General features: G+C 45.1%; 1 protein-coding gene across 6 annotated transcripts; it reads left to right on the top strand.

Annotated features, from left to right (window-relative positions):
• The first annotated feature begins 1,702 nt into the window (after positions 1 to 1,702).
• Positions 1,703 to 20,688, top strand: CUNHXorf38 (chromosome unknown CXorf38 homolog). 6 transcript variants are annotated; one of them, XM_027091265.1, is made up of 7 exons: positions 1,703 to 1,959; positions 2,121 to 2,255; positions 8,405 to 8,524; positions 9,715 to 9,864; positions 10,167 to 10,346; positions 18,040 to 18,202; positions 18,803 to 20,688. In XM_027091265.1, exons 1-6 carry the CDS (start codon positions 1,744 to 1,746, stop codon positions 18,199 to 18,201), a joined length of 963 nt encoding a protein of 320 aa, XP_026947066.1. In that variant the 5' UTR covers positions 1,703 to 1,743; the 3' UTR covers position 18,202; positions 18,803 to 20,688. The 6 variants fall into 6 exon arrangements, with proteins under 6 accessions (XP_026947066.1, XP_026947065.1, XP_026947063.1 ...); XM_027091262.1 differs by having other exon boundaries at positions 1,729 to 1,959; positions 8,336 to 8,524; XM_027091263.1 differs by having other exon boundaries at positions 1,729 to 1,959; positions 8,336 to 8,524; positions 18,040 to 18,222.
• Positions 20,689 to 24,693: the final 4,005 nt, after the last annotated feature.

Below are 24,693 nucleotides of genomic sequence, written 5' to 3'. Positions count from 1 at the left end.
GGTCCTGGGAGATGCCACATGCCGCGGAGCGGCTGGGCCCGTGAGCCATGGCCGCTGGGCCTGCGCGTCCGGAGCCTGTGCTCCACAGCGGGAGAGGCCGCGACAGTGAGAGGCCCGCGTACAGCAAAAAAAAAAAAGAAGAAAAAAAAAAAGATATTCCTTTCTTTCATGGTTTCTTCCTCAGAAGAAATACCTATTACATTTTACTTTAATCCAGTTTACTATCATCCAAGTGTTCCTGATATAAAATCAATACACAGAAAATGATAAGAGAATTTATACTCAGGGAACTTAAGGGACAGAAAGGAAAGATGTTAATGTATATTTCATTGTTCCCTGTGGAATTTCCTTTTTCATGTGGTTTAATGGGAATGGACAGTTTGTCTAAGGGAATGATTTGAAATTTACTTGGGATGGATTTACTATCGAGGTTTTTAAGAAAAAATTAGCAGAGGCCAGCCAGCATTGTGCTGCAGAATTCCAGGAGGCTATGATCTGCTCACGGTTTTCTATAAATTGCCTCCATTTCCAGGTGGCCAGTGATTTGTTAAAATACTTTGCCCAGGAATGACTGATTGATGAAAGGGCACGTTTAGGTCAATATAAAATAATAGCTAATATTTACTGAGAGCTTACTATTGCCCGGCACTAAGTATTTCAGACTGTATTTAATTGTCACAACAACCCAGCAGGGTAGGCCTCCTTTTACCGTGAGTAAACTGAGGCCTGGACAAATGAAGTAATTTGCTGAGATCAAATTAAGATTGCTTAAGATCAAACAGCTAAGAAGCAGCATTTTGAGTCCAAAGCTGACACTCCTGAACACTGCCACTTTGCTGTGAAACAAAGTCAGGGGAAGGCTTCAATGTTTAGGCTCTTCCCTCAGGGCCTTTTGACTACACACAATTTTAAAATGTTTTCCAAGCTCAAGCAGCTCACTAAAAGCAACTAAAATTGAGATGACCTCTCGTCATTCGGAGTTGACAAGCCATTGCCTTCTGACCCTCATGGCACTTATTTGGAACTTAGATTACCTTATGCAAGGAGCTCTATCATATAACCAAGAATACTAAGTCACCTAAGCTCGATGCTTCAAGACCATAGTGGAAGAAGTCCTCATCCCACTCGGGGCGATGCAGCCCTCCAGAATCCGGGTGATGTGTCGTCCCGTTTTGCCTCTGCTAGGTAGCCCAACGGCGGATGTCTCTGAGCTTTGTGTCACCTTGGCACACCGCAGGCGCTTAACAGGTGCGCGGTGCAGACAGCCAACGGTCAAATTTCACTAATGTCCAGATAGGCTACAGCCAACCTGCGGGCTTAGGATCCAGTTAAATAAACTTTCTAGAATTGTATAACACAAGGAACGTAAGTAATTCAATAACTGTCTTGAGCACCGTCTTACACCTCTACAATAAAAAAAAAAAAAGAACAGGAGCACAGGCTTCAGGAGAGGGAGCCCAATCGTTGCCTGGCGAGGTCTCAGTTTGGGGGCACAGAGTAGAGGCTTTCTGGGCGAGCACCAAAGTACGTAACGCGTCGGTCGCCATCTAAGACGGGGGTGGGGCCGACGTGCCCCGGAAACTAGAACTCCCTGCCGCCTGGCGGTTGGGGGAATCCGGGGCGCCTTCGGGCGGGGCCGCGCCCAGAGCGCCGCCGTCGCCTCGGGCGCGCCCAGACTTCCGCGCCTGCGCACGACCGTCCGCCCCGCCCCTCGCTCCGTGGCCCCGCGGGCTCGTTCCCGGCATGGTGCTCTCTGAGCTGGCTGCGCGCCTCAACTGCGCCGAGTACAAGAACTGGGTGAAGGCGGGCCACTGCCTGCTACTGCTCCGCGGCTGCTTGCAGGGCTTCGTCGGCCGCGAGGTGCTCGCCTTCCACCGCAGCCTGCTAGCCGCCGCCCCCGGCCTGGGCCCCCTCGCCACCTGCCGCAGCGGCTCGCGGTGCAGCCCGCGCGCCCGCCAGGTGAGCACCCGGCCCGGGGTCTTGACCGTCGCCCCTCACCCCGTCCGCGGGCGCAGTGCCTCGTGCCCTCCCCGGAGCCGGGCCGACCGCCGTGCCTGGGGTTCAGATGCCCAGACGCCGCCCCTCCCTCCCGGGCCCCTCCTCACCGCCGCCCCCTGTAGTTTCAGCCTCAGTGTCAGGTGTGCGCAGAGTGGAAACGGGAGATTTTGAAACATCACACCAGCAGAAATGGAGACGTTCACTGGGGAAACTGCCGGCCGGTCCGCTGGCCGGTCGACGCCTGGGAGGTGGCCAAGGTAAGCACCTGCGGTCGGGAGGGTAGGAGGAGTTGGCCCACCAGGTAGGAGTTACCTGGAGCCCGGGGCGTCTGTTGGGTCTGTGTGGGAGCTGGGCCCCCGTAAACAGATGCAGAGAGAGATTGGGCTTTTGATCAAGGGTGTAGTGTCTAGGCGGCTCAGGGCTGTTATATCGGACCCAACGCAGCTTAGTGAAGTAGAAGATTTCAACAAGAGACGCTGGGGCAAGATGTAGAGTGGGCATCATGGGTACAGGCACAGAGGGAGAAGCAGGCAAGGCCTTTTGAGGGTAGGCTCCCTGCGTAGCTCACTTTGTCTGTAAGGTGCCATGAGGATGGCAGAATAAGCCAAGGGAAGTTGGGGTTAAGATAGAAAGGACCTTAAGTGCCTAGCTAAGGAGTAAAACTTTGGGGAGGTAGGGGTGGGGTAGGCAGCCAGATAAAAGGGGACTGTTCGGCCCGTTTTCAGATCTTGGTGATGTGACTTACTAGCTGGGCTGATTGAAGAATTTTTTTTGATTTTTTGATATTTGCCAGAAGCCCAGTAGGAGGGGGGGAGGGGGAGTCGAAGTAGCCTCCTAACACAAATTCACCTCTGGCGTCAGTCTACATGCTAGTTACCAGCAGGCACAGGCTTGGTGCCTGGGAAGCAGGGATCAGAATCTCCGCCCAGCTGCTGTGGTGCACCACTGGGCCAGCCTCTGTTCCCTAACCTCAAAAATGAGGAAGTTGGACTATATCGGTGGCCCCCAGACTTTTGGCTATCGTGGTCCAGTAAACCCATCATACCCTCTCCCCCGTTGGTTTGTTGCTGCCATAGAATTGCCAACTTCTGCTTTTACTTAGAAAAGAAGAAAACTTAAAACTCTACCCTTTGCTATGACCGTCCCTCACCTGTTTGCTTTCTGTCACTGCTTTCATACCCTCAGAATCCTCTTGAAGCCCATGCCACCTGTTTCTGCCGCTCTTTCCCTTCTTCATTGCTGTCACCTGCAGACCTAGTCCAACCACATGTATATATTCTCTCCCCAAGCTGGACTCCCCTGTCAAACATCCTGTGATCCTCTCGACCTCAGCCTCCCACTTGCACGCTCACACCCGGACTGTGTCAGCACAGGGAGCTGCGGTGTCCAACATCCTGCTTGCCCTCGGTGTACTTATTCAACCCGCCCCCACCTCTGCCCCACCCCTCGTCCCTCTCCAAAGTCCACAGCTCTCCCAATCCCCAGCAGCCTCTGCCCTCCCAGCTTCCTTTGCTTCCTCAGCCAGCCCAGATTCCACAGTCCATCCTTCTGTTCAGTCCCTTGCAGTTGTCTCGGTCTTCTTCCTCCTTTCTCTGCACTTGCCAGGCCCAGCTCCAGCCCTGATGACACCACACCTGCTGCTCTGGGGAAGAATCTTTCGAGGGATCTTTCGCTTTCAGTTCTTGATCACGAGCCCAGCAGCCTGGCCCTGTCTCTCCGTGGGTTCCTGTTCCCGGAGACAACTGTTGCTGCCTCTCCTTCGCTGAGCTCCCACTCCTCTTCCCCCACCTGCAATCCCAGCTGCTAACCTTGCTCTCGCTTTCTTATCTTTTTACCAGACCTACCAACCTACCTCAATGTGCACCATCTTCTTCCTTCTGCTACAAAGGAGGAAGGGCGTTTCTCCTCTTACCGCCCTGTCCCTCCACTTGAGTGTTGGACCTTATGCCCTCCCACCTGCCCAAGGACTTGGAGTCTCCACTCTTGCAACCTCCCAGTTTATTCCCATCACCATACAAATAGCCTTAGTACTGCCTTGGTTTATTCAATTTTTTTAAAGAAAGAGATTTCAGTATAGAGTTAATATATGACTTAGCAGTGCCACTCCTAGGTACATACCTGATGAAGTGGAAACATGTGTCCCCACAAAAACCTGTGCACGAATGTTCATAGCCGTACTCTTCACAATAGCCAAGAGGTGGAAACAACACACATGTCCATCAGCTGACGAGTGGATAACCAAAATGTGGTTTATCCATACAATGGGATATTATTTAGCCATAAAAAGGAATGAAGTACTGATACATGCTACAGTATTGCATGAACCTTGAAAACATTATGCTAAGTGAAAGAAGCCAGTCATATATTGTATGATTCCATTTATATGAAATGTCTAGAATAGCCAAATCTATAGAGGCAGAAAGTAGATTAGTAGTTGCCAGGGCCTGAAGGAGAGAGGGGGCAATAGCTAATGGGTAGAGGGTTTCTTTTTGGGGTGATGAAAATGTCCTAAAATTGTGGTGATAGTTGTGCAACTCTGTGAATATACTGAAAACCACTAAACTGTAAATGCTTAATTTTTTTTATTGAGGTGTAATTGATTGTAACGTTATATTAATTTCAGGTATACAACATAAGGATTCGATATTTAATACTTTGTGAAATGATCACCACAGTAAGTCTAGTTAATGTCCACTACCACGTGTGGTTGCAAATTTTGTTTTCTTGTGATGAGAACTTTCAAGATCTGCTCTCTTAGCAACTTTCAAATACTGCAGTACAGTATTATTACCTATAGTCACCATGCTGTGGATTACATCCCCAGGACTTATTTATTTTATAACTGGAAGTTGGTACCTTTTGACCCCCTTCACCTATTTTGCTCACTCCCCACCCCCCACCTCTGGCAACCACCAGTCTGTTCTCTGCATCTGCGAGCTGGGGTTTTTGTTTTAGGTTCCACGAATAAGTGAGATCATATGGTATTTGTCTTTCTCTGTCTGACTTACTTCACTTAGCATAATGCCCTCAAGATCCATCCATGTCATCACAAAGAACTGTGTACTTTATTTATTTATTTATTTTAGCCGTATTATTACATTTTATTCATTGAAAATGAATAATTACCAATGAATCCTTTCTAGATTTTCTAGTTTCCCAAAGTTCCCTGTATTCACATTCTTTTTTTTTCACACACACACACACACACACACTGTGTTTTATTTTTACAAGAGATAAATAAACTGACATCGAGCATTGTAAATGGATGACCACAACAAAAGCAACAACGACTGCAATTACCGAACACGAAACACACTCATACTATGTCATGATATTGGCGTTCAGTCCAGTAATCCTCCACGGTAACAGCTCCTTTACTTTGCAGTGAAAATTGATTTGTATATTTTTTGCCTCTGAGTCCTTGTGGGATTTTTTTTTTTTAATTCACACAGAAAGTCACAAAAATTATAATCATCCTCATCAGTTCACTCAGTCCCATGTAATTAATTTTTTTTTTCATCTTGATCTTTTGTTAGCACTTTTGTGAATTCATCAGTTTTCCATTAGAGTTCTGGAAATGCTTATTCATTCAGTTCAGCAGTATAGTCAGTTACCAGAAACCTGTGCTTGTCAGAGTCTTTTCCATGAAGAACTGTGTACTTTAAATGGGTGAATTATATGGTATGTGAATTACATCTTAATAAAGCTTTTTTAAAAAAAGAATTGAGTGAATACTTGGAAAATAAAATTTGAAAAGAAAGAAAAACTTCCTTCATCCATTCCGTCCAGCTGTCTCCCCATTTCTCTAACTGCCTCCCACATACATACCCAGTAGAACTTCTCAAAAAGTGCTTTATGCCTAATTCTCTTTTCAGGGTTCATGCAGGTCCCGTTGACTCTTCAACCCACTCCCCTCTGCCTTCTGCCCCGCCACTCCACTGCATGTCTTGTCAGGGGCACACGTGACCTTCCGTTCTCTGGCCTCGCCCTTCCTACCTCTCAGCTATTCGGCGCTGCCGCACTGCAGGCCACTCTTCTTGAAACAGCCCTGGCTTTGTGACATCCTCCCCTCCTGGGTTTCCTCCTGTCTCCCCGGCTCCTTCTGAGTGTCGGTTGGCCTTCCTCGGGCCTTTTCTGTCCCTCCCCATCCCGCCTTCTCCCCTGGTGATACTGCCCAGGCCCGTGGAGTGAAATATTAAATACTACGTTTCTGCTGACGGCTCCCAGATTGGTACCCCTAGCAATGCGCTGTTCTGCGCTCCGGGGGCCCATACCCAGCTGCTACTTGATGCCTCCACTTCACCACCTCCTGGGTACTTCGTCTTTTCTTCTCAAGCAGGACTCTTCATCTCTCCCCGCCAGCCTGCGCCCATGCCCCACCACCAACTACCTACAGTTATTCTTGCTTCATCTCTTTCCCCCCACCACCCCTCTTATTTGTAACGTGCAGATTATCTTTGGAATCATCCTCGCCATCTCTGCATCACAGCTCTCGCCCCCTCTCCTGCCAGCCTCCCACCTGGCCGCCTCTGCTGCTCTGCTCACCCCTGGTTGGTCCTTCACACAGCAGGATGTGTGGTCTTCATGTGGGAATCAGATCGCTTTCTTCCTTTGCCCAAAACCCTTGGATGGCTTCCCGATGTCCTTAGAGTAAACTCCAAACTCCTTGTCAAGTCCAGTAAGGCCCAGCACGTCTGGCCCCTGTTTATTTCTCCAACCTTGTCTCCTACTACTCAGTGAAGAGACAGGAGGGGGTAGTGAGAGGCAATAGCGTGTGTTTCTCACCCTGTGCTTGTCACATACGGAACCTGGCGGTAGGCGATACCATTTTAAGAAACAGCTTTCAGAGGCAAGGAGGCGGCAGAGCCTCTGTCGGCTTCTGGTTCTGAGGAAAGGAAAGAAGTACTAGAATAAAACCTTGACGTGGGAGAGACAGGTTTATATTGGTGAGAAAATGCCAGACTGGACATACCTTGTAATGGGAAAGAAAAACTCTGCTTGGTTTTGAGGCAACTAAGGCCCCTCCCACTTTGGGTGTTCCTCTCAGCCACAGTTGGAATAAGCAGTGTTTCTTTCCTTCCTCTTTTTTTCCTCTATTTCATCAAATTAGTTTGCCTATGATACATTAGTTCTTTGTTAACACTTGTAACATCCATAATCTACTTTCAGCGGGTTGGCCAGAGACAGTGATGGTCTTGGCTACTGTACCTTTTGATAGGGGCCATCCAGTGTGTGTAGAATTCTTCTCAGTTACGTGAGGCCGAGGTGTGTGATTCTGCCACCATCAGGAACAGAGCCCTGACTCTCCTTGGGGGCTGTCGGCCCATACCACGTTCCTTTTTCCGCATAGCACCATGAGCACTGTAGGAAGCAGCATGGTTGCTTGCCTACGGAAATGTGTTTGTTTTCAAGGGAGCAGGTCTCTTTATTTAGAGTTCTTTTTTGGCGAGTCATTTTTCATATGTCATCTCTTCTAGTCCCTTGGCAGGAATGTACTCTCGAGCTTCGTAGCTTGGTAAAGTTGTTGCCTTCAGATGTAAATTTGGAAATACTTCAGGAAAGAAATATGCCCAAGCCTTGCTATGACACCATTTTGGGGGTACACACCATAAAATGCTACAAAAGGAAAGATCATGCTCGAATGAGGCCATTCTGTTGTATCTAGTATCTCAAACCCTGGGACCCCGTCTGTAACGCCTGTGTAGGTCCTGCTCACCTTGCACCATCAGCATAATAATTGCCAACATTTGTGGCCTGTGTATTAGCATGTGCCAGGCACCGTGCAAGTGGTTTACTCGCATTAACTCATTTAATTCTCGAAACATCCTTCAAGGTAGATGAGGACAGTTAGCCCCTATTTACTGATGAGGAATCCGAGGATAGGTAACTTGCCCAAGGTCACACAGTTGACAAGTGGCAGAGCTGGGATTTGCACCCCAGGTCTGTCGCATTCCACAGCCCAGACTCTTAACTTTCTACTACCATACTGAACTTTCTCGAGTAATTTTAAAGTGTCCACTTGGGAATAACTATTACTTTTAAATCTTCTTTAACAACTCAGCCACTGAAACTTCAGCAAGGAAAAGAAAAGGGTGGTTTCTTCCCCTACCTCCTGCTTATATGCCATTAAGAAAGGACAGTTAGGTCAAGTGTGTAAGTGTCTGTAATAGCAAGTGGACAGATGGAGCAACTCTTCAGTTATTGCCCTGGGCTGAGGCTTGGCTGTCGCACTGTTTCCCAACTTGTGTTTTGGACTCATGAGGCTCTAACTTGAAACCTCAGTAAGAGAGTTTCAGTCATCATTTGGGGAACAGGCACATAGCATTTGTCCCACTAGCCCCATATAGATAGATGTCTCCTAGGGTTGGAGGAGACTCGGGTGCCCCTTGGGCCTCCCCTGCTGCAGGCCTTCATGCCCCGAGGACTGGCAGACAAAACAGGACCCGAGGAATGTGACGCGGTTGCTCTTCTAAGTCTCATCAACTCCTGTGATCACTTCGAGGTTGATCGAAAGAAAGTCACAGAGGTAAGAACTGTCAGATTGAAAAGCAGACAGAGTTGGTCGGGTGGGTACTGTGAAGACCAGCCAGGAGCCACACCCCGTGCTGCCAAAGCAGCCGTGTGGGCAGAGCTCACGGCTCTCCCCAGACAGTGGTGTGCGAAGGAGTTAGACTTTGGTCCACAGTTGTCATCGCTGAGCAGGCAAGCAGGGCTCACATCACATGCACCTTCTGTGATGTCCCAGAACCCCTGTGCGAATGCAGGCGGGAGGCTGACCCTTCAACCCTACCCTGTTGAACTTTTCCAACAACCTGCTGTTGCACTCTTTGCCACTAAATCGACAGGCCTCAAATTTCTCTTCCCTGTTCTGCCATAAACAGAAGCAAAGTAATCTTCCATATTAAAAAAAAAAAACCAGAGTAATGCGTCATTCTGTCCATTGGATGCCAGCATTGGAATCCTGCCCTTCTCAATCTCATTGGCTAAACAGCTGCAAGGCCAATTTACCTAGAACTGAGGAAAATACAAACACTAATGGATAAACAGTGTCAGAACAGATCGCTACGCTTGTCAGACTTCCTCTGGGAGATTTAGACTATCTCTGTTTCGCCAGAGAACAGCTCTGGCACATTTGTTACTCTAAGGATCCTTGAAAAGGGTATGTAGCTTACCTGGATTATTTATAATGTGAAGAGAAAATGCATGTATGTTTTGCCAGCATGCCAGCAGCTGAAAGGACTGAGAATCCTTTATCATCAGCAGACTCAAAAACTATCACAGTGTAAAATCGACCCCTTTGGTAGCTTTTAACCAAGAGTGTGGAAGACTTGGCATGAAATGTATATTAAAAGAGTCTTGCATTGTCTGCCTTGGCCTTTGGGTATTCTCAGAGCCAGTAGCCAATAGTTTTGCTCTTTGGCAGGTTGTTTTAAGTTAGGGCATTTGGGGGATTGTGCGAGAGACACCCACCCGGCCACGAGATTTCAAGGACTAGCGACAGTTATAGGCTTGTTTGTATTTCTTACCCCAATTAATTTATTCAAGTGGCTGGGGGTTGAACATCCCCCTCGAGCCTTGACGGCACCTGCAGACCACACACTTGTGGATTTTAGAATTAACAAGGCCTTTCAACAGTCTTTCTCTGGAACTACAAAAATCTCAGTTTACCCCACTATTGGCCTTTGAAGGCTTTTCTCTTTTTTTGTCTTTCTATAGGTGATTAAGTGTCGTAACGAGATCATGCACTCTTCAGAGATGAAAGTATCTTCTGTGTGGCTTCGAGATTTTCAGATAAAGATCCAAAATTTTCTGAATGAATTTAAGAATATCCCAGAGATTGTGGCGGTATACTCCCGAATAGAACAGGTAAAAAATCACGTTTAACAGTTCTTGCATAAAGACCTAAGGGGGAAAAAAAGGAATCACAGTCACTCATTTAGAATTTGAAGCTTATTAGATTTAAACAAAATTCTAGAATGTAAGTAGGGGAACAACATTGATATGAAGTCAGAATCGTGATTGGGCTGAGCAGCTTTTCTGTGGTCACGGGATGTTATTAGACTGGATCCAGTCAACGATGTTTAATTACAAATTCTTTGAATATCTTTTTTTTTTTGGAATATCTTTTCCATTCAATCAGTTCATATATTTGTTCGGTAACCCAACAGCTGTTGACATCTGACTGGGCTGTTTACATCCCTGAGGAGGATCAGCCAGATGGGTGTGACTATGAAACAGGAGTTTACCTGAGTGAGCACCAAGTAAACGAGATAGAAATGGAGTTACTAAAGGAAAAACTTCAAGAGCTATATCTTCAAGCAAAGGGACAAGAGGTGTTGCCTGAAGAGGTAAAAAAAAAAAAAACATTATATCCTCTGTGTGAGTAAACAAAACAAAGGCACCAGGGAGGAAGAGTAGCACATTTTAACTTATTAACGGTTATGTTTCTGCTTTAAAAGTCAAATAATTTCCAGAAATGGATATTCTTTTGGCACAGATTACTGTTACCCTTAAACAAATGTTTTCACCCCATCAGCAAACGTTTGGGTGCCTAATATATGCCACAGAGTGGAAGACCACAAGAAGGGCGGCCACAGAATCCTGAACCGCAGGCTCCCGCGACTCTGCAGTTCAGAGGGGCGATTGCAGAAAAAGGCTTTGCTGAGAAGGCGCTGTTGAGCTGGGACTAAGAATCAAATCAGAGTTCAGCAAATTGGCAAGAGCATTTGCCAAGACATGAAAGACTAGCCTGGGCCAGACAGTGACGAGGCGACGTAGGAGGGAGGTATGGTCGGTTGTGAGGGTGGTCAGGTAGGTCGAAGCCGTATTTTGAAAGGTCTTCTATGCCTCACTAAGGGGTTTGGACCTAATTCCCAAAAAGCAGTTGGGAGCCAACAGAGGTTTTAAATCAGGAGAGAGTAAATGAATAGATCAGATAGGGCTTTTAGAAAGTGACGTCTTAATGGCACTTGGAGGTTGGAGACGAGCCAGGAGGCTCTTGGCAGTTGTGTGAGGGTGAGAGAAAGAGGACAGAAGCTAGAGGTGTGGGGGAGGAGCCGGGTGCGGGAGGCACTGCTGGGGCCGAGCCGCAGTGGCTGGTTAGATTACTTGGGGCGTGGCCTGGGGCCGGCGGGAGGTGGCGAAGGAGGGGTTAAAGGATCGTCAAGGCTTCTAGCTCAGGACGCTGCAAGCTAATGATCGTCTCAAGTACAGGAGATATGAGTCCCCTTTGTTACATGCAAGATATTAAAAAAACTAACAGTAGTAGAATTATATTTTGGTAAGGTTCAGAAATAGCCCAGCACTTGCTGGATTAGAATTCCAGATTCCCAGGATGTCTTGGACAAATCATTTTACCTCTCCAATTCCACCTCGTCCGAGGAAAGTAGTTTTACTGGCTACCTCGTGAAACACAGCGTGTTTTAATACAAAGTGTGTATTTCGTTTTTTAGACCATGCTCCGTACTGGTCCATATGCCTACGCTAACTCTTCTGACCTTGACCCAGGTGCTCCACTCAGCTTGATGAACTCCTTTAGCACAGGGACTGGGTACCAGTGGTTTTGGGGTGCACCCACCCTGGCACACCATAGGTATTTAAAGTGACGAATAAGGCTGTTAAAGCTGTTTTCTAAATCCATCTGTTTCATCTGGCTTTATTTTTTTTTTTTTTTTATTTTCAAAAAGTATTTATTTGTTTGGCTGCATTGGGTCTTAGTTGCGGCATGTGGGATCTAGTTCCCTGACCAGGGAGCGAACCCAGGCCCCCTGCATTGGGAGTGCGGAGTCTTAGCCACTGGACCGCCAGGGAAGTCCCTCATCTGGCTTTACTTTAAAATGCCATTAGAACCATCCCCAGTTTTCTTTCCACTGCTCCTTTTAAAAGCAGAGTCAGACAACAGAAGAAAACCGGGGGATCAGGCTCACGGTCCCTGAGTCGTCAGAAATTCTCTCCTCTTTCTTGAGGGAGCTGCAGTTCTTTTCCTGTTTCTGTAACAAAGAGCAAAATGCATCAGTAGCAACACACTGAAACCAGGAGTCTCTGCAAGTTGGGAGCGGGAAGGGACCTGGGTAATACCCTGCTTTATAGCAACCCTAAGGGGCAGGTGCTGATGGGCTCAAGGCCTCACGGCTGGGGTATGAGGGCTGGCGCGGGGGTCTTCCCGCTCTGGCCCTGGGCCTGCCTTCCCACGTGCCGTGCAGCGGCTCTCATGTCACCGAGCAGCTAGCAATTGTAAATTTCGACCCTTCATTATCTCTGTTTTACAGAGAGGAAATTGGGGTTAATTGGCTTGTCCTCTGGGTCCCCAAGTCTCTAGATAAAGGTGATAAATTCTCGTTTTTCATGCTTTCTGTTCAGTGGACCGTGGCATTTCTCTTGATAGTTCAGTTGATCAAGTTGTAAGTTCGGACTGATTGGCACGTTATCTCTGAGAAGCTGAAGGATGGCTTTCCACGATGTGTGGAACAGACCTCTTTAGAAAGTTCAGCAGCAAATACGATTATTCATGTTCTTTTGGGTTAGTCTCCAAAGTCAGAGGATTTGGTAAACCAAATTTCAGTGACTCTAAAACACTGAATTGCAAGACTCACCATTAATTCAGTCACTTGTAAGAAAAAGAAAATGCTGCCGATTTCCTGTAAGACACTATCAATGGTAAGGCGCATTCTCATTCGAGATGTTAAAGTATTTAAAAATGTGCAATTAGGAATCAAGAAATGCAGTGGTTGTATTATGACCGCGGCACTTTTTGTGTGAATGTTTAGCAAGACCTGTTTCTGGTGTTCATTAAAACAGCAGAGCTCGGGTTGGAAAGCCAAGTTGAGAAGAAAGGGTTAATGGTGGTGATTTAGTGCGACAGTCCCCCGAAAGGAGCACGGGAGTGAGTGCCAGGGACCACGAAGCAGAGAGTTCATCATCTCCATTCTTTTCTGTCCAATTGGCGAGCCTTAATGATAACATTATAAAAGGGGGCTCCCATTAAAATACACTGTGCGTGCATAACTGTGATTGTAAGACGCGGTCCGCCTCAGAGCCAAATGGGAGCAGCAGCTGCCGCCCAAGAGCCCTTCACACACACCTGCCGGCCCTCGGCGCTCTGTTAGGATCTGGGGGGTTCAAAATTCAGCCAGAGAGCGTTGAGCGCAGTAAGTGGCTAAAAAACATGCAAAGAACTTGCACATTCTTGAAAATCATTACTGACTTCTTAAACCCTGGTGGGGGGACCGCTTTCAGGGGGAAACTCAGGGAGGAAGTGACAGAATGCAGTCGAGGCAGGCAGGGAAAGGATGGAAGTGACACTCCATTGGTTATAGGTCAGATTTATTTCATGAGTGAGTGCCTACTATTTGCCAGGCACAGTTCTAGAAGCTTGGCGTGCATCAGTGAACAAAACAGATGGTAAACGGTCATCATAATAAGCAATGATGGGGCGAGGTCGAAGGAGGAGGGTTGTGTGGAGCACAGTGTGGGGATCAGGAGTGGCCGAACGGGGCTGGGGGTTGGGTTGCGCGGGGTGGCCAGGGAGGCCCCATTGGGAAGCTGAGACTTAGCGATACCTTGGAGGAGGTGCGGAGCAGCCGTGTGCGCTTCTGGAGGAGGAGCGTTCAGGCAGAGGGCAGGGCAAGCTAAGCAGGCTGGCTGGAGTGCGGTGAGGAGCTGAGCGAAGGGAAGCCTTGTGGGCCGTTGGGAGGGTCCAGGCTCTTCCTCCTGAGGCGGCAGCCACACTGAGTTCTGAGCAGCAGAACGGTGAAGGGAGCACGCTGGCCGCCGTGTGGAGGATGCAGGGCCGGGGGCCAAAGATGGAAGCAGGGAGACATTAGGAGGCTGCCACAGGTACCAGGTCAGAGAGGTGGTGGTTCAGACCAGGGTGGAAGGGTGAAGAGTAGAGGTGGTGAGAAGGGGGGCACGTGTGGTGTGGGAGAGAAGGAAAGGCGTCAAAGACAAGTCCAAGGGTTTTGGCTTAAGTGCCTGGGAGTATGGAAGCGCTAAGCATCTTTTGCCTAGAACAGCGCCTGCCTGGCACATAGTAGACTCTCGGTACACTTTTGTTAAATGATTGTCGGAAGGGAGGAATGTACCAGACACAGTGCTAGGTGCTTTTACTAGATTATTTCTAATCCTCACGGGAATGCTTGGTGGTGTTGGTATCATCATCCTATATTTGCATATATGGAAGTAAGCTCAGAGAGGTCAAGTGTCTTGCCCAAAGTCACACAGCTAGTTAAGTGGCAAAGCTGGGCTTCAATATCCAAGTCTGTCTGACTACTTTTCTAGCACTTTGTTTTTCCATCTTTACTTCCTTCCCCATTTAACATATAAACGTGCATAAGCCTTCCCCATTCTTAATAAATTTATTTAAAAACTCCTTTTGACTCTTTCTCCTCCCCCCAAGCTAAAATAATCACCCCTGTTGAGCACATTTCAAGAGCAGAGAGGGTCAGGAGGTGACAGCACAAAGGATCATAGCTCCCAAGTCATGAAATGAGAAGATCTATGGGAAGGGAGGACCCCACTCCATCTTGGAGGGTATGTGTGATGCACAGACCAGGCCGGCATGGTCTCGGGCATCTGATGGGAACCAAGGAATGGGAAGAACCCTGGGCTGCATCTAGAGCACCCGACACAGGCAATGAGTGCTAACAGTGCAGTACCCGCAATTACTAATTACTAATGTACACTGTGAATTATGTCATTGATGTAATCTTCATTTCACGTTTTTATGGTTTCCAGATTTATTATTTAAAGCCCAGGTATCTTTCAGGAGCTGTAGGCTTGTTTCTAGCCGTGTAATAAACAGCTCCAGCTGAAGGGCACATCCCCATCTACTTAGTAACCTGTCTGAAGACCTCTGGTCATCCTCAGCTCCACCCTGGCCCTCCCTGTTCCCTGTTCATCCTGGTCACAAGCCCTAGCCAGTCTTCCCCTCCCTCCCATCCCTGGCAGCCATCGTTCTGCAACCGACCGTCTCACTCACTGCCGTCACAGTAACCTGGTGCTGCTTAGGTTCTGCCCTAGCCCTACTGCACCAGAGTCCATTGTGTACATCTCTAAAGTTTAAGAACCACCACTCTGCTAAGAGTAGGGTACTCCATCACCTTCCTTCGTTAGATGTCGATCATCTTGACTTAGCTTGGAATTGGGGGTCCCTCATTTTAAACAATTCACCACACCCCAAAATATTAATAACTCTCTTCTTTGTAATAAGCACAGCGACCAGTGAGGGTATCCTCGGATAAGCCGAGTGAAAACACTTCCGTGGTACTATTCTAAGAATACATGCTTTTATTAGTTTAAATGTCAGGAAGGATGTTACTGGTGGGAGTTTAAATTGGTATAACCTCTAGAGATGACAGTTTTGGCAAAATCTATTAACATTAAAACAGAAAACTCTATCAATTAAAACTTCATTCCACTTCTAAAAACAGATCCTACAAATAGCCTGTCACTTTATGCAAAATGACACGTGTCCCAGGTTAGTTACTGCAGCAGTATTTCTCTTAGCAGAAGGTTTGAAATAATGTTAATACATGAGACATCCATAACTGAAAAACTGTTCAGCCATTAAAAAAAATAATGAGGCCACTCTTAACAATCTGATATAGAAAAAAACCAGTTGAAGAACAATGTCTAATATGCTGCCATTTGTGTTTTTAAAAATGTGTATGTGCCAATTATGTCTCAATAAAGTGGAAATTTTAAAAAGGTGTGCACATATATACATATATGCTCACGTGTAAATGCATGGACTATCTCTGGAAGAGACACAAGAAACTTCATTGTGGTCACCTTTAAGAGGAGCTGGGTGACTGGGGACAGGATGTGGAAGAGGACCAACTTTTTACGTTGTACCCTGTGTTCATCTTGAACTTTGTACCAGGATATTTATTACTAGTAAATGTGTATGTATATTTTATAAATATTGAATAGTAATAAATGTATATATGTATACATATTTACTAGTAATAAGTGTGTACAAAATTCAAAATCAAAGAGCATTATATGTGTGTGTATATATATATGTGTATGTGTAAATGTATTTAATCATAGTAAATGGGTACAAAATTCAAAATGAAAGGGCTTTATTTTATTTTTATATATACATATATATGTATGTGTATGTATACGTATGTGTGTATATATGTGTATACACACACACACACACATATAGGTATAGACATATAGCCCTTTTGTACAAATGCAGGAAGTTTTACAGCAAAAAAAAAATCATCTTTTAAAATTTTTTTCCAGTTTTATTGAGATATAATTGACATACAGCACTGTATAAGTTTAAGGTATACAGCATAATGATTTGACGTACATATATCGTGAAATGATTACCACAATAAGTTTAGTTAACGTCTGTCATCTCGTATAGATACCAAAAAAAGGAAAAAAATGTTTTTTACCTTGTGATAAGAATGCTTAAGATTTACTCACTTAACAACTTGCAAATATACCATACAGCAGTGTTAACTATTGTCATTGTGTTGTACATTACATCCCTAGTACTTATTTATCTTGTAAACTAGAAGTTTGTACCTTTTGACCACCTTCATCCAATTCCCTATTCCCACCTCTGGTAACTGCAAATTTGATCTCTTTTTATGTCAGTTTATTTTTTTTCTTTTTGTTTCAGAGTCCACATATAAGTGAGATCATACAGTATCTATCTCTCTCTGTTTGACTTAACTTAGCATAACGCCCTCTGGGTCCATCCATGTTGTCTCGAATGGTAGAATTTTTGTCTTTTTTATGGCCAACTAATATTCCATTGTGTGTGTATATATATATATATATATATATATATATATATATATACCACATCTTCTTTACCTATTCATCTGTTGATGGACCCTCACGTTGTTTCCTTGTCTTAGCTATTGTGAATAATGCTGCTAATTAACATGGAGATGCAGATATCTCTTCAGCGTGGTGTTTTTGTTTTCTTCAGATATATTCCCGGAAGTAAAATTTCTATCACCTGGTGGTTCCTTTTTTAAGTTTTTGAGGATCCTCCATACTGTTTTCCAGAGTGGCTACACCAATTTACATTCCCACCAGCAGTGTACGAGGGTTCCCTTTTCTCCACATCCTCACCAACATTTGTTACCTCTTTTTGATGATGACCGTCCTTTTTTTTTGGCCGTGCCGCATGGCTTGTGGGGTCTTAGTTCCCCGACCAGGGATTGAACCCGGGCCCTTGGCAGTGAGAACACAGAGTCCTAACCACTGGACCGCCAGGGGATTCTCGATGATGACCATTCTAACAGGTGTGAGGTGATACCTCATTGTGGTTTTAATTTTCATTTCTCTGGTGATTAATGATGTTGAGCACCTTTTCCTGTACCTGTTGGCCATTTGTATGTCTTCTTTGGGAAAATGTCTATTCAGTTCTTTGGGAAAATGTCTATTCAGGTCCTTTGCCCATTTTTTAATTGGGTTGTCTGGTTTTTTTGCTATTGAATTGTGTGAGTTCTTTTTATATATATGTGTGTGTGTGTGTGTGTGTGTGTGTGTGTATAATTTTTTATTTTTTTTGGCTGTGTTGGGTCTTTGTTGCTGCGCACAGGCTTTCTCTAGTCGTGGCGAGTGGGGGCTACTCTTCCTCGCGGTGCGCGGGCTTCTCACTGCAGTGGCTTCTCTTGTTGCGGAGCACGGGCCCTAGAGCGCACGGGCTTTAGCAGTTGTGGCTCGAGGGCTCTAGAGCGCAGGCTCATTAGTTGTGGACCACGGGCCCAGTTGCCCCGCGGCATGTGGGATCTTCCCGGACCAGGGATCAAACCTGTGTCCCTTGCACTGGCAGGCGGATTCTTAACCACTGCGCCACCAGGGAAGTCCCTCTTTATATATTTTGGATATTAACCCCTAAAAGCAAAAAATGTTAAGGAGACAAGCAAACACGCCCTTGTGTGGCCCCAGTACCAGCTATTGGTAGACACATGAACAGGAGCCAGTCTTGGAGCTAGTAAGTTTTTCACCTGAATTTTAAGTCTGCTATAAAATTATCTAAGCTGTACATTGTATGGTTTCTTCTTACAGATCTTAAATCAACTGGAAGTGGTGAAAGAATTTCTGAGAAACAACGAGGATCTTAGAAATGGTCTTACAGAAGATATGCAGAAGCTAGACAGCCTCCACCAACAGCCTCAAAAACTGGATTCGAAGGAACCTAGGGCACAGACACCTGAAGGGAAGGCCTGAAGTGAGTTTAAGCATATGATGGTAAATAAGGACAGAATAGCCTCATCTCTTTAATGTCTGTTCTTTTAGGTAAGGCCATAACACACATAGTCTCATCTGAAGTTTCCCTATGTCCTTATTATTTGAAAGAAAGGACACTGAGCTTTGTGCTCTTTCTGATTGATGGTTCTCACATCTGTGAACTAGTTCAGGATAAACTCCCTGTCAGCTTTGTTCAGTCAAGTATACCTGAAGTCACTGGCCTAGTCTTAAATGAATCAACTTTATGACATAATCAAGAAGCATTTCAGCCCTAAAGTGATGCCAGTGATGCCTCACTCTTAGCCGTGGCATGAATAATAGCAATTTGTTTATATTCATAAGAAAAACTTGTTGGGACTTCCCTGGTGGTCCAGCGGTTAAGACTCCGCGCTCCCAATGCAGGGTCCCGGGTTCGATCCCTGGTCAGGGAACTAGGTCCCTCATGCCACAACTAAGACCCAGTGCAGCCAAATTAATTAATTAATTAATTTAAAAAATACTTGTTAAAATAAGTAACTATCTTCAGTATTTTACTTTTTTTCCTCAAATGAAGAAAATTAAATATTTTCTTTTATTTTAGGTTGACCTTCAACAAAAATCAGGCATGTTCTGTGAAAGTCAGCCGGGTTTCCATCTCAGCCGTCCTTTTCTGTGCAAAAGGGAAAACTTACCCAAGTACTCCACTCAAACAAAAAGGAATTTGTGTCATCTTTTCCTGGACTTTCCTTTAACTCTTTGGGAGTTTTTTTTTTTTTTTTTTTTTTACATTCCTAATCTTGGTGTTATGTGATCTGTACCAGCCAAAAAATATTAGATACTCTTGTGCCAAACTTGCTGTCATCTGGGCTTTTTTGTTTGTTTTTTGGGTTTTGTTTTTGGTTTGGTTTTGCTGTTTAAAAGGTGAGATTCTTTTCTGGTCCTAAAACTCTAACTGCTTAAACACTAAAGGCTGTGTTCGGCCAGGCCTGTGTGAAGGGCCACGCAGAGTTCTCTGCCCACTGGCATGCAAGTCCTATGCCCACACCCTTGCCTGAAAGTCTCATTCATGAGGATGCCCAAGGGTGGGCTGTGATGTACATGTTGAGATATAAATCCTTTTCGCCAGCAGGCAAGGAAAAAAATGTGCCCGAAAGGCCATTTTCTAGCCATTTCCAGTTAGTACAGAACTGTTACTACCTGTTTCTGGTAGCTTGAGGCAGTAGGACAAAGAGGTGGGCTGGAGAACACAGTAACTTGACTGACCAAAGCAGGGGGAGGGCCCAGGCCAGTATCACAAGCAGGGATGTCCGGGAAAGTTTTGAGGTTGCTGGCTTGTTTATGGCACTCTTAAGAAAAGTCAGCCTTGGTGGCAGTCACAGCTCTTCCGGTTCAGTTATAACCTGAGTGCCGAGCACAAGGCCTGGCCCTTGCGTGCTCAATGAATATTCATTAACTGAAGGGTCAACTGATAGCTTAGAGGTATTCATAGACGCAGATGTTAGTTACACTGTTAACTAAGCCTTGTCCTTTGTTATGAGATTGAGGAATGAAACTTTAATATTCTTATGGAAGTTCAAAGACATCATTTTCTTTCAGCAAATTCACAAATTCATTCATACTTCCTTATTCCTTTTACCCAAAAAGTCATACACTTTTGACTTTGTCCTGTTTGTTTCCCAAACTGCAAAACCCCTGTCCCATTGTATGCAGTGATCTGTGGGATCAGCTCTACCCTCACCTTCCCCCAACTCTGCTCATTTCCAAAGCCAGCAGTACTGAACTGGGCCTTGTCGCCCCTGGACCTTGAGGGACAGAATTGCCACATTCCCCACTGCCTGGAGGAAGTGCTTCCGTTTCGAGCCCAGGTGAAGCCCTGCTCCTTTGCTTACTCAGCTGCCCAACAAGGATGTGATTTTTAGAGAATGGGGGTGGGGGGATGCATTTTTACCGTGAAATGCATTTAATGTAGTTCTGTAAAACCTGGATGAATGCACATATGCCTGTGACTTCCTGCTTTCATCTTTCCTGCTACTATTTGGTCTTTAATCTTACATTTTCTTTCTCCCTTCATTTCATGGAGTTCCTTTAGAAGACTTCAATAGTAAAGTAACAATTTTCTTTCATCTTGCAGCTTCCCACAAACTAAGATACTCCATGAAATATTTCCTAGTTTCTACATGTAAGATAACAAAACTTGGGATCACATTAAATCTTGATTCACTAACCAATTTAAGATCTGATTTCTCACCTTAGGAACTTAGGATTATGAACACTTTCATTTCATACCTCTTGTATCTATTTAGCTTTTCCTTATCTACCCAAGAAACGTTTTATCAAGTATCAACCACATGCCAGGCACTGAAGTTGATGCAAATGGAGGATATGTAAGGTATGGACAATGATATGTGAGCTGTCATCTTACTGGATTTATTGTCTGCTCTGATGAATTAAAGATACTGTTCAGGGAATTCCCTGGCGGTCCAGTGATTAGGACTCAGCACTGTCACTCAACTGCCGGGGCCCGGGTTCGATCCCTGGTCGGGGAACTAAGATCCCAGAAGGTGGGAGGTGCGGCCAAAAAAAAAAAAAAAGATATTGTTCAGAAAACATTATTCTGGCAACATTTAATTACATTAAAATTGAAACGAAGATAGGAAGACATGCCTGGAGGGGGCTTTAAAGCAAACATAGCTTTAAAGCAAACACAGTTTTAAGACTTCCATGGTGGCGCAGTGGTTAAGAATCTGCCTGCCAATGCAGGGGAGATGGGTTCGAGCCCTGGTCCAGGAAGATCCCACATGCCGCAGAGCAACTAAGCACATGTGCCACAACTGCTGAGCCTGTGCTCTAGAGCCCGCAAGCCACAACTAGTGAGCCCGCATGCCACAACTACTGAAGCCGGAGCACCTAGAGCCCGTGCTCCACAAAAGAAGCCACTGCAATGAGAAGCCTGCACACCACAACAAAGAGTAGCCCCTGGCCGCCGCAACTAGAGAAAAGCCTGCGCGCAGCAACGAAGACCCAATGCAGCCAAAAATGTAATAAATTTATTTTTTTAAAAAAACTATAATTAAAAAAATAGCAAACATAGCTTTAAAGGTTGATCCAGGGACATCAGCCCTGTGGGACTCTCTTCTACAGATCTGTGCACGTGGGCACAGGGCATGGACAAAAGGGAGAGGGGACTGGTTAATCACAGCACATCCATGCTACCGAGTATTATGCAACTGTTAAAAAGAAGGCTGCAATGCCATGATAGGGGATGACGTGTAAGACATTATAGATAGAAAAGCAGAATGTGTAACAATGCATAGCATGCTATAAAACTATGGTATTTTCAAAAAACTATGGTATTTTCAAATAACAGAGGTCTGAAAAGTTGTGTACTTTTCCCAAGCTTTTTTGCCATGTTACCACTGCCAAAGGAATTGGGGTCGAATTTGGCTTTTCTATTTTTTGCACACTCGCGTATGAAATTTTTACAACAAAGCTGCACTCCTGTAGTTTGAAAACTTTCCATTCAAATTTTGCATTTCAAAATAATAGACATAAATTCAAACTGCAAGACTTATATGTCACGTTTCCTGGAATATATTATAGCCTCCATTTTTGCGGGGGTCAGCTCCACCTCCAGGGGCACTCGTGAGTCATCAGGGTCAGGAGAGGCCCAGGAAGTGGTTTCCTTCCCGCACAGGGCTTCATCATCTCTAAGTGCCTTGTCTTTGTCCAGCAATGTGATTTGTTCCCAGCCTCTCCCTGAGACACAGTATGAGGTTCATAGTTTTGAAAGAATTAGAGGAGAAAAATGGTTGTAGCATTAGAGTTGCAAAGATAAGGCAGTTCGTTGGATTTTAGTCTGGGCTTTGCCAGGAAGGTCAGAGGACCTAAAGAGGAAGATGTTACTTATTAAACTCAGTATAAAACCCAAATTCTGGGAAGTAACAAAAGTGTGTCAATAACAAAAGCTTCTGAAAAAATAACTCTGCCTATTTGGAAAATGTTTTTGGCTTCATAAAGTAGTGGTAGAGACCTGTAGACAGTTTTAAATTGCCAAGACCAGAAAGAATTATGTTTGAGAGTTTGGGGAGATTATGAAATGATTATTACCCTAATGATTTGAAGGGTGTGTTTTTATTAAAGTATTAATCACTTACATGGCTTTAAACACTAATATCCTAGGCAACAAAGGGTTAGAGCTCTTAGCTGAGTGGGCATGCTGCAAATTAGGTCCTGTAAGTGGAGCATTGCATTAGAATGGAGGTGTCGCAATCTTTTGGATATTTGCTCTAATCGTTTTGCCCTCTAAAAATGTAGAGTGACAGGAAATTATCAGCAGGGATTACCTATTTTCCCCTTACCAGGTTAATTAGAAACATACCTGCTCTGATATGTCTTCAACAGACAGTGGCCTTTTACTGAAATACAATAGTCAAATTACAAAATACATTTTGTAAAACAAATCTAAAAATGCATTAATTTCCACTCATGTAAGAGCAAAGGGGGAAAATCTTTAAAATTTTAATAAAAATCTCGATACAAGGTTATGATTCATTTCAGAACTTCCAGAACTGCTTTTTATTTTATGATAGTCTGAACTATCTAAAATATTATGAGCTACCACCTATCTTCCAGAAACTTCTTTCCTGCTTCTCAAACCCATCCTCTGTCATATATGCATGTTTGTAATGACCACAAAACTGTAAACTGAGCATTTTGTGACATCTCTTGGGGAAGGTGGGCAATGACCTTACATGATTTATTACTTTCTACTGAGTTTCAGGAAGGCAGGAGAGTTTTTATTTCAGAGCTGTGGTAGCCAGTCTCCAAGATGGCCCCCAATGATCCCTGCCTCCTGCTATTCCCACCCTTGTGTTGTCCTCCCACAGCGTACCAAGGTTGCTCCATGTGACCAAGAGAACACAGCTGAAGTGATGGTATGTCACTTCCCAGATTAAGCTATAAAAGACTATGGCTTCCATCTTGGGCTTTCTCTCTTTTGGAGCACCTCTGGGGGAAGCCATGTTGTGAGCAGCCCTATGGCCCACATGACAAGGAACTGAAGCCTCCTGCAAACAACAGTGTGAGTGAGCTTGGAAGTGGTTCCTCCAGCAAGTCTTCAGAGACTGCAGCCCCAGCAGACAGCTGAGACCCTAAGGCAGAAGCACCCAACTAGGCCCCTCCCAGATTCCTGGCCCTACAAAATTGTGCGAGATATTTAAGTTTTTTTAAGCTAAGTTTGGGGGTGATTTGTTACACAGCAATAGATAACTCATACACTGTCACTTTCCAGAGTTTGTTTTTCCCCCTGTATGCAGAATGTGAAATGCAGAAACTGCCTACAAAGAGGACTACTGCTTAGATGCCACAGAAGGTAAAGTGCCTGTCTTGTCCAAAACCTGATGTCTTCAGAAAATTTCAGAGTTGTTTTCAATATCTTTGCATTTGAAATCTTTAACAAAAGTAGGGGTTTTGATCACATACATGGGGGTTCCCCAGTAGACCACCCTGGAACTTCCCGCATTCTCCAGAGGGAGGGGGGATTGGGGGTCAAATCCTGAAGGGCAGCCTCTGCTGCAGAGGTAATGGCCTTACACCCAAAGCCCCACCCTTCTCTTTTCCCTCCTCATGCTCCCAAGCAGAGTCCTTTAGCACCCACAGGATTCCTAGGGGGGATACCCTGGGCTAATACTGTTTACCACTGACCCTCACCCTCACCCCTAGCTACAGTGCAACACAGGGTGATAGGTTCACCACCTTTACAAACTGTCAGTTCCCCCATTTTTAGGCATGAGGAAAAGAGGAAAGGATAATCTTGTTTTTATTTTCTGTTTACCTAGAATTTAGGGTTGACAGCCACTGACCTGAGTTGTTTATTTATCCTGATTCCATTGAAGGTTCTGTCATTGCTCCCGGTCACCAACAGATTCTAGGTTCTCTTGCTAAGTACTCCTTAAAAGTCTGAGCTGGATTTCACTGAATTCATTTAAACCCCCTTGGAAGTATTTCCCTCAGTAGAAGTAGCCCTTGGAATTTTTTGGCGTACAAACATTGTGGCTTATCTGGCCCGGACACCCGAAACAAGTAACAAAAGCATGTTCCCAGGAGAGCTTAAAAAAAAATAAATTAGCTAAGTTGAAGTGTCTTTCGTTCAGCCTTCCTCCCCTACATAAACTAACCCTCGAGTTGCAGGTCCCGTGGAGAGGAAGACTAGCCAATCTACCCTCACCGTCTAAAAACCATTTTATTTCCCTGTCACGAAATAAACAACACTCAACAGCTTCAGTTCTGTGCTATTTGCCATTTTTTATTAACAGAACTGCAGGTTTCAATCAGATTCGCACTGTTTCAGAGTCAAAACCAAACTTTTTATTGATCTTTTCTTTAGGAAGAACAGTTCAGTGCTTGCAAGCTGCGAAGATTTGATAGGGCCCTCTCAATCATGTTCTGGGGTCAGCGGATCGTAGTCGGTGACCTCCAGGCAGTCGCCGTCAG

This window comes from Aethalodelphis obliquidens, unplaced genomic scaffold, assembly GCF_003676395.1.
Source record: "Aethalodelphis obliquidens isolate GAN/ISIS:26980383/991018 unplaced genomic scaffold, ASM367639v1 scaffold71, whole genome shotgun sequence".
Taxonomy (NCBI): Eukaryota; Metazoa; Chordata; class Mammalia; order Artiodactyla; family Delphinidae; genus Aethalodelphis; species Aethalodelphis obliquidens.
This window is presented reverse-complemented; position numbering and strand designations above follow the sequence as displayed.